The 10,939-nt window shown below is 37.4% G+C and overlaps 1 protein-coding gene across 1 annotated transcript in view; it reads left to right on the forward strand.

The window, feature by feature from the left end:
• Nucleotides 1-3,943: 3,943 nt before the first annotated feature.
• Nucleotides 3,944-10,939, forward strand: part of LOC107587625 (neuron navigator 1-like) — a 58,613-nt gene continuing 51,617 nt past the window's right edge. Inside the window, 2 exon segments of the mRNA XM_016275473.1 lie at nt 3,944-4,920; nt 5,058-5,306. Coding sequence (XP_016130959.1) covers nt 4,296-4,920; nt 5,058-5,306 — 874 coding nt within the window. The 5' untranslated portion in view covers nt 3,944-4,295.

The raw sequence follows: 10,939 nt of genomic DNA on the forward strand, positions 1-10,939 counted from the left end.
GTGTGTGTGTGTGTGTGTATATATATATATATATATATATATATATATATATATATATATATATACAGTATATGTGTGTGTGTGTGTTTGTGAAAAGTTAAAATTTAAGCAGTAGTAGTATCTGTTGTATTTCATATATATATATATATGTGTGTGTGTGTGTGTGTGTGTGTGTGTGTACTTAATGCATATATATGTACTTAATATGTATATTGTACATATATATCATGTGTTGAAGCAAATCCTGAGATATTTTCAGATGTGAGAATAATGTGCTATGACTTTACAGACTGTGTTCACATGTTTCACATTAATATCCAGCATATGTGCACTAGAGACAAATACTTTTATGACTTTTGAGCATAAGATTTATATTGTGTCACTCAGTAATTCTTCAGAGGGGTGTGATTTTAATGTAGGAATGATGGCATGTGAACTAACAAACAAACAAACAGACAAACACAGCCATGTGTTGCCACATCTGCACACAAACACTGAATGAAACACAAGCTTTTCCCATCTGAGTAATATATCAGTGTGGTGTAATGGCAGCAGCTGACCGGCTACAGATGCCAGCAACCCATGGGATGTTCTCATGTCTGCAAACATCTGCGCTGCTGACCAACCACAGCCTCCGGATGGAATCCAGATGTTTGGAGAACCTTTGGCTTTCTCTAGAGAGAGGGCGGGCGGTAGTCTCATCAGGACGTGTGTTTCATTCTTTATGAAGAGAAAAACGCTGAGGTCTCACCTAATATGTGTCAGAATCCAGCGCTGTTGTGTAAGTGTCGGATCATACAGTAACATATTATGTGATATAATGTAAGTATATGTCCCATAGGGAATAAAAGAACAGATCTTTTTTAATACCTTTTCCTTTAGACAGCTGTGAAGTTGTTTAGAGACTTTTGAGATCTCTTTATAATTTATAAGCATTGAGTTTAATTAGGAGTTTTGAGATATCAGTAATATCTCAGAAATGTTTTTTGTTTAGACAATATATTAAATTGATCATTTTTCAGATCTATTTTTTTTATAAATATATTTTTAATATTTCAGTTGTTACTCTTAGAGATTTAAGATTAATTGGATAGGCTACTTTTCACTTAAAAAAAATGATTTATTTTAGAAATAAGATTAATTTGCTACTTTTTTATATCAGTTGTTTCTTTGTTTTTTTTCCTTTTATATTTTTGAGGTGTAATACTCAATCGTTTCTCTTAGGCATTGAGATTTAATTGATATCCTTTTAGTATCTCCCTTTTAAAATATATTTTAATATCAGATATTTTTAATATCTCTCTCTCTCTCTTTTTTATACAATAATTGTAATATTTCAGTAATTTTTCTTTGACATTGAGATTAAATGAATACTTTTTTGATTGCATTTTTTTTTTTTTTTTTTTTTTTTTTTTTTTTTTTTTTTTAGATATGTTAATATCAGTTGTTTCTTTTAGACCTAATTAAAAACACAGGTCTTTTTTTATTTATTTCAGGCCTTTTTAATTGCTCTTTTTTTACACATTAAAATAGATATTTTTAATAGATATTTGTAAATATTTTTTATAATTTTCTTAGACATAATTGAGATTAAATGCATACTTTTCAGATCTTTATATTATTATTATTATTATTGCTATTTTTAATATCTCTTTTTTTATTTAGATATTGGTAATATTTCAGTTGTTTCTATTAGATATAATAGAGGTTAAATGATACTTTTCAGGTCTCTCGTGTCTTTTCCTTTTTCTTTTTTTTTTAGATCTTTTCATATCAGATGTTTCTTTTTGACCTAATTGAAAATAAATAAACACTTTTCAGGTCTTTTTAATAGCTCTTTTTTACACATTAAAAATATATTTTTTTAATATATCCTTTTTTAGATATTTTTAATATATATTTTTGATGATTTGTAATCATTCTTGGACATAATTTAGATTAAACGAATATGAAAATAATTTAAAAGATAAATCTAAAAAAATTTATAATAAATTGAGAGCAAATGGAGACTTTTAATATGCTTCATAAAACAATCAACAATGTCATAAACTGTGCTTAAATATGGCAAGATTAAACGTCAGAAATCTCAGTACAAATTCAACCATTTGATCTAGATCTAGTTGACCTGCTTTTTATTGATCTAACTAAAATTAAGGACTATTTAATCTTTTGTGATAACAGATCAGCCCAAAGGAAGTATGTTCTTCTTTAAATGATGTCAATAGAAAAATCCCCCACAGAACGCCACGGCCACTCGTGACTAGTTCAAACAAAAGACCTCATTCTTCTCAGCCCTCTTTCCCTCGTCAGTAACATCAGAATTACCCCACATGCCCCGGGACTAGCATGTGTTTGGCCAAGTGTTCGGACCCCCTGCAGGAGCGCGCTGAGCTTTTGATTAAGTCATTGTACCAAACTGGTCAGTTGCATCAGGCTGGTTATGGGTGATTTGTTTAAGTCGCTGCCAGGCTCCTGTCAGGCTAACAAGGCTCATTGGTGAAGCGGTAAAGACAAACAGAATGTGGATTTGTGGCATGCTGTTACCTTATTTACAGTGGAGATGTGCTCTGTGGAGAGACAAGGCATACTTAATGTATGTTGTGATGTAGGAAGCAGCGTTACTATGGTGACGCTTCTCCAGCGAAGCATTGCAGAGAACTCCTTAGAGAGATGCGTATGGAATATCATGAGTGGTGATGCTAGGGGCCATCTAAAAACAACACGGCAGTTTTATGAAGTGTAGATGGATGGCGTGAGGAGGTTGAAGGAGGTGTGATGGAAAACACCTGGATATGATTGATTTATTATATTAAATAATTTATTCCCATGTTGCAAAACAATCCTATTCTTAATTTATTGTATTTATTTTACACATATCTAGATATATTTGAAACAAGTTTAATTTACTTGAGAAGCTAAATCTAATTTCTGACTGTCATTTTATAGGTTGGCAGATTTTGCAAAATTTTGACCTTGAGATTTGGTTTGAGGGGTTGCACAGGTAAAGATTGCTGCCATATATCAGAGTCATTTGAAGATCCTATTGATAATCAATATCTTGTTTTGTTTTTCAGTAAAACATCCTTAAAACAAATATTATATTTGTTATTATATACATAATATTATATAAAATAGTATTTAAAATTATTCAGAGAATGTATCTTGAATGAATACTTTTTATCTTTAAAAATGATCTTATTTGAAACTGCAATTATTTTTTTCCAGCTGATTTTTCTTTTCTTTTTTTTGTATGCTGTGTTGAATTATTTGCAGAACTTAATAACTAATATATTCTTAATGTTAAAAAAATTATAATTATATTGCATTATTGTATTATAGTACTAAAACAATGTACATTGTAAATGTGAAGACATGTTAGACGTACACATTTTTCTTATTCCATTTTCTTATGTCTTCGTCATTTTTGTGTTAGATTATTTGCAGAACTATAGAGCTAATGTATACATTATTATATTATTCCACTAAAGGTAATTTATTTATTTAGACAGATGGACAGACAGACAGATAGATAGATAGATAGATAGATAGATAGATAGATAGATAGATAGATAGATAGATAGATAGATAGATAGATAGATAGATAGATAGATAGATAGATAGATAGATAGATAGATCGTGTATGGCATTTGTGTACTGGTAAATTGTCCCATGCATACGCAATGCATTTCTCCTGAAGGCAGATAGTGAATATAACTGTGATTTCACTGAGTATTCAGCATTGGATCCTGGAAGGGGGAGGGGCGAAACAAAGGGGATGGAGAAATAGTGTGTGTGAAAATACACACTACAATGTACTGGATTCAGTTTACATTGTAGTGTTGCAATTTGTCATCTCCCCCTATCAGCTCACACTTTCTGCTGAGGCAGAGAGACGCACCGGAAAATGTAACCGAGAGAGAGAGAGAGCAAGAGAGAAAGGGGGGAGGGACTGTTGTTGCGTGCAGCACTGCTGTCATTTGGCTGCTGCACGGCTCAGCGGCAAGACGGTCTGGTGAAGGGAGGAGAGAAAACGAGGGAGTGATAGAAAGAGGAGAGAGAAAAGGAGAACCAGGGCGGCAGCTGCTGTAGCCTGACAAGAAGGAACAGGAAAAATAAAGGGCACACGGAATTAACATTCTCTTCCCATGCAAGAGAGAAAGAGCTGCACTTTCGTCCTCTCCTCCATGCTTTTGCTCTTCTCTCATCCGGCCCTAAATGCTCTCCGGTAGAGGAAGACACTTGGGGGTCGAATAAAAGTCAGGCAGAGCAAGGGGACGTCAAGGGAAGGTGCGGGCATGGCTGCCAAGAGGGGCAAGTCCGGTGTGCCACAAAGCGTGCCACGGAGCGAGCTGAAGGTGTACCGCGTGGGCAGCACAGAGGGACGCATCCCGGTGCCGTCCAACCTTCGGAAACAGAGGTCCCTGACCAACCTGGCCGTGCTGACGGATGCCGAGAAGAAGATGCAACTCTATGAGCCCAAATGGTGCGACGATATGAGCAAAGCTGCCTCAGGACACCTGAAGATGGGCAAGCCCAAACCGGCGGCCGGTGGAGGGGCGGGTGGTTCTCAACTTTCTCGCAACCTGTCCAAATCGGACCACTCCCTCTTCCAGGGCAAGCCGAAGATGTTCACCCCGCTTGTGGCACCTGGCGCTTTGGGAAAAGGCCCAAGTCGGATCCCTCGAGGCCCTTACGTGGAAGTAAAACCCTTGAGCAAGACGTCCGATGACTGCAAGTCCGACGACGATATCCTGTCCGCCAAAGCGAGTGGGAAAAAACCGGTAGCTGGTAGCTCCGGAGACCCGGAGGCTAAAGGTCAAGGTGAGGAAGGTGGCGATAAACCCTTCCTCAAGGTGGACCCGGAGCTGGTGGTCACCGTTCTTGGTGACCTGGAGCAGTTGCTCTTCAGTCAGATGCTCGGTGAGTAGGGTTTTTCCGCTTTCACGCCCACTTACTAGCAGCTGCCATTGGCGGCAAGGCTGCTGAATGGCATGGATTGACTGGAAAATCTCCAACCGAGTGCATGCTGTCATGATTCTAAAGGTGGTCTCGGACAGGTCGGATCCCTCGAGGCCCTTACGTGGAAGTAAAACCCTTGAGCAAGACGTCCGATGACTGCAAGTCCGACGACGATATCCTGTCCGCCAAAGCGAGTGGGAAAAAACCGGTAGCTGGTAGCTCCGGAGACCCGGAGGCTAAAGGTCAAGGTGAGGAAGGTGGCGATAAACCCTTCCTCAAGGTGGACCCGGAGCTGGTGGTCACCGTTCTTGGTGACCTGGAGCAGTTGCTCTTCAGTCAGATGCTCGGTGAGTAGGTTTCACGCCCACTTACTAGCAGCTGCCATTGGCGGCAAGGCTGCTGAATGGCATGGATTGACTGGAAAATCTCCAACCGAGTGCATGCTGTCGTGATTCTAAAGGTGGTCTCGGACAGCTGGACAATGCAGGGCTTTGTTCTGCATAGCATGTGCACTGTGCATCCGCCGCCTCTCGCACTTGTGGGGTAGAAATTGCACTCATAGATTATTCCCCTTGGCATATATCCAATGATTGAATGACAAAATGCTCGGGGGTGATGCTCGGCACACTGGTCTGCTTTTCGACGCCTGTCTGGTGCCGTGTGCTGGTGTTGCCACTCTGCTCTCATCTGTATTGTGTTAAGGGATGCTATCAGGGACGCGGGTTGTATGAGAAAAAGAAGAGGCCATGGAATACAAAGAGGGGGCCTAATGAATTCGGTTTGTAGCTTGTCATCACCCTCGTTTGACTGTGGCTTGATCTGTAGACACTGATAAATGCTGTTGTTGAACACATGAATGAAAGCATGCATGATCATCTGCCACACTGGAGTTCTCTTTGTAGGGACGTGGGATGAAATACAACTAAGCTTTCTTAGGGATAATTTGCAGTTGCATACTGTAGAATTTGATTATATTTTATTGGACTACCTGGCTACTTGAGGATGGATAACGTATGCGGTTTGTTATGGTTAGTGAATGTCCATGAGGCAATGTCAATTGCATTAATCAAGAAGTATGTTTATTGCATTTAAAACAAATATCCCATTTTGTTTGTGCCATCTTCTAAACACAGCATGCCCTGCATTTGTGCATCAGTCCTCAAACGAATGACCTCTATTTCAACCATGTCCAAACCTCATATGTTTAAACAACCAATTTGGGCTGAACTCTTGCAATTGTTTGTGTGGAATCCTAGATCCTTCTGCTCCTCGCACTGCAATGCACAGTATAATTCAGTGGTGGGATTAAAGGCTAATGAGAGTAAACGAATGACCGTATTAAACCTTATTAAAATGCTCTCCGTAGTTCTTGGTCAAGAATCCATACAGGATTCCGATCGAAATTATAATTTGGGAAAAAATCCTGAAGGATCCTAATGGGAATAAAAAGTAAGAACCAAAAATAAAAAATGTAAAAAAAAAACTTTTTGGAATTTCTCTTGGAATATTTATAGCAGCATTGCATTCACATTAGGATGCTTTTGGAATTCCAAATTTTAATTAATCAAATTTTTTTATTAAATTCATTTTTAATTTATAATTTGGTTCCAGGTTCAAGTAGAAAATCCAATAGGAATCTTGCATGCATTTTTTTGGATTTTTAGCATGCTTTCATATATGCAGAATATAATAATAGCCAACACTAGAGTGGTTGCAGAGCTTTCTCCCCTAAATTTAGAGGGAAAACAATGTGCTACAGGGAAACTTTTTCATGCAGGATCTCTTAATCACAAGGTCTCTAAGAATAATCAGTTGAATCTCTATATCAAAGTACTTTCTTTTTTATAATCATAATTACACATAGAGTTTATGCTCATTTGTTCTGCATAATAAACCGCTACATAATAGACTTCCTTATGAGTCGTTCTTTTGGACCGTATGTGGCACATAACATCTGCATACCACTTTTGGTCACAAGACTGAATTAGCGCTCATTGCTTTCTTCTGTGCATTCACAGTTACTATTGTACTGCACAGCTGGACGAGGGTCTAAACCTGTAGGGGGGTGGAAATATTTAAAATATGCATGAGGGATAATAGTGTGAGTTGAGAGACAGTTAAACTTAGGAAATAAAGGGCGAGGGCCAAATTTGGCCTTTTTGTGCCAGTCTGGAAATAAACCTGAATATGTACAGCAAGTTATGAGGGGGATATGAGCTTTTATGAGGCTACTGTTATCATGTTGGTTTTCTTCAGTGGGCTATGGGGTTTTCAGTGGTTGATGCCAATATCAATATCAATATCTAGAGCGTAGTTTGACTGATAGCTGATGGTATACCATTATAAATATACTTTTTATTTGATCCTTTATCATCTTGTTTTCTAGATATCTTGATATCCTTATCAAGATATCTTAAAATCCTTAAAGGGATAGTTCACCCAAACTGACAATTCTGTCATCATTTACTCACCCTCATGTTGTTCCAAACCTGTATTAGTTTCTTTCTTCTGTTGAGCACAAAAGTAGATATTTTGAAGAATGTTGGAAACCAAATAGTTGACGGTAGCCATTGACTTCTATATGTAAAAAAAAAATACTATGGAAGCCAATGGCCACCATCAACTGTTTGGTCAAGAGTGAGTGAATGATGACAACATTTTAATTTTGGGGTGAGCTATCCCTTTAAAAAATAACTTGAGAATCAGCATTGCATAAGATACTAAGTTTGTAATACACTTGCATTACAGAGTTTCTCTGTACAGTAATGCGTAAAAGTGTATTTCGTATTATTGCACTGATTTTGTCACGTTTTTCAGTATGAACACGTTTAAAACAATTGAAAATACATATATATTTAAGATTCAATCTATGAAAACAATAAGGTAATATCTTATGCAGCATTGAATCAAGTAAATGTGACTTGTTTTAAGGTTTTAAGATGTTTTAACTGAAAAAGTCAAAAATGCTGTATATTTTTTTGCAGTGTATACACAACATTTACTACAAATTAACTCAAAAATACTTTTGTATGCATTATATATTGATAAAACTGCTGGTAGAGTTTACCTGAATTTACTGTTGGAATTTACTTTTTTAATTGGTTATGACTTATGTGTATATATGTCTATGTTATACATAATATTCAAATATATTAAACTGCACCAGTGCTCACATCTGCAGCAGTGACCCACAAAATCTACACATGAAGCTGTGGTCCAGTTTGCCCTTGCAGATCAAAGCATATGGGGGGAAAAGAGCATAGGCTATATTAAATTGTAATCTCCCACGCTGTCGACAGCAGAGCTGGAGATTGCATTGGAGCATTGCACACTATGTTTATTTCAGCGGAGGTAGCAATATCATATTAGGGTGTTTATATACATAATGGTAGTAAATTAATCAATTTTAAATATGTTTTGAGCTTGCTTTTTATTTGTCCGTGAAGCTGGTCTATTTGCAATTGCGTACATACTTTGCAATGAAACTAATGAAATGCTCTCATCTTGTCACCTGATTCGCTAATTTCACCATGCAAGTCTCTCTAGTGATGCAATTAGCTAGAGCATGTGTTAATTCTCTCATGGGAATGTAGTTGATTGACATGAGTTATCTGCTGTCCTGTAATGCTTGTAAACCACCTCTCTCTCTCTCTCTCGTTGTCTGTAAAGCAGTCCAGTCGTTAATAATGTCAGGCCAGGCGTCGTGCCTAACTGCACCATGGGATTGATTGGGCATGATGTTGACATGCTGACCGCTCGCCCACGCAGGTTTTCAAGAGATTGTGTGGAAGTTTACAACTGCTTGAACAGAAAACATTCGTTTATTTGGATGAAAGAAGACTTTCATTCTTTGTTCTCATTGTCAGTGTAGGTGATGTGATACCAGGCTGTCTGGTTCTCGTAATCTCATTTTTGGCATTCGACTCGTTTTATGCTGCCTCCGAGGTTAATGTCGAAGAGCGTTAGCTTTCAGCAAAGCCAGGTGACTGATCAAGTCGAGCTGTTTTGAACATCTGCTTCACCTTTCAAGGGTTGTGACGTAAACGAAAGGCTGTTGGCTCTTTAAAGTGTCAACTTCATGTTTCAGTGCAACTTTGGGAACTTTGCCATCTTTGACTATTTGAAGAAATATTGGTGTAGAAACCTACAATATGTTTTTCCAAATACTAATTGTTTGCTAATTTTAGACTATTTTATGTTCATTTTTTGAACTTTTCAAAAAAGTTGAGGTTGGTAAGATTTTTTAAAACGTTTTTGAAAGAAGTCTCTTCTGCTCACAGCGGCTGCATTTATTTGATCAAAAATACAGTAAAAACTGTAAAACCGTGAGATATTATGATTTAAAATAACTGTTTTGTATTTGAATGTATTGAATTTATTTAATACACGAGTTTCACAATTTGAGTTGAATTACTGAAATAAATGAACTTTTCCACGGCATTCTAATTTATGGAGATGCACCTGTATATTGTATATAACTACTGTATATATGTAACATCTCATTATTTTTATATGTATGCATGTATATATACAGTACATATAAATGAAAATGTATGTGCTAGTTACAGAATAAGATGCTACTTCCTAATGAACGTGTTTTCCTTCCCCAAAGGTGTGCTATGCTAGCTGTGCATAGCCTAGCAATTATGCAAACTTTGATCTCAGGACCTTCCTGAGTTTTGCCCCTAGAGATCTCAGCCTGTCCTTCCTCCTAACATCAAACCTTTCCCTGCAGGCTAACCATTCACTGCTCTACTAAATTTCAGAGCAGAAGACTTTTGTAGTAGATATATAACACGCTTACTAGACCTGCAGCTAATGCTGCCTTCATTTTAAAAAGCTGCACTTGTATAAGACTGATGAGCTTCCAAAGACTTGATGGCGCAGGCGTAAAAATGATTCATACCGCACTCAACCCACAGAATCACAGCCACGCTAATGTATGTGTGCATAATGTGCTTTTCTGTAACGGGATATTTTTGTTAGCCTTCAAGACATGGAGATGCATGACCTAATACGACTCAGAATAGAGGTGCACTGTTTGATTTTTCTGAACATGTCGATTCCTATTATACACCTGCTGCACTACACAATATCTAAAACACTGGTTTTATTGCTCAAAGGAATGCAAGAGAGAGACTCTCACTGCATTTTCCATAGGAAGAGACACACTGCACAGTAGAAATGGACTTTTCTACTAATTAATTCATAGGAAAACCTTTCTTTGAATGAACACACATATCCTTCAGGTCATTGTGTATGTTGTCTTTGATATTTTTAGACTATTTTATGCATGCTTATGATATAACCACTCATTCATGTAACCTTACATATACCATGTTTAGTATTTATGAATTCGCCTTCTGATGATCTAAACGAGCGTGTATATTATATGTTGGTACATAGGCAATATATTAGTGTCCTGAGAATCTTTAGTAATTTCGATTCAAGTTCCATTTGCAAATTACCATGCCCTCACACAAAGGATCATAAAACCCTCCAGCAATTGCAACCTCCCGCTTTGGATCTCAGCCTTTCTCATTGGACAAGCCCATTTTGAGAGGCGTGAATCTTCTCAGACCTTAAAGGCCTCACATCAGTGACCCGCCCAGGAGTCGGTGGTTTTGTTGAATTCTGAGAAGATGAAGATGTGCGCACAAGCTCCAGGACACCCTAAGTTCGTGCCAGGCTTCAGCCTCGACTTTTCCATTCACCAAGATTCTCTGACTCAAACTGGTTCTTTTTCATCAACCAACTTCAGCAAAGATCAACTTGAACCTTTATATTGCATCAAACCCCTCTTGCAGACAGACGAGACGTGCAAGTATTCAAACTTAGTCTTATTAATTGATACATTAGGGATCATTTGCACCTTTTTACAAAGGTGTGTTTGAACTAAGAATCTGATGTTTCCTTCAAATGGTACCATAGTTTAATATTCTTATTTCTCTTCTCTTTACTGCGTTAAGCTTTAACCCTT

The sequence above is a fragment of the Sinocyclocheilus grahami genome, unplaced genomic scaffold (genome assembly GCF_001515645.1).
Source record: "Sinocyclocheilus grahami isolate Dianchi unplaced genomic scaffold, SAMN03320097.WGS_v1.1 scaffold94.1, whole genome shotgun sequence".
Lineage (NCBI taxonomy): Eukaryota > Metazoa > Chordata > Actinopteri > Cypriniformes > Cyprinidae > Sinocyclocheilus > Sinocyclocheilus grahami.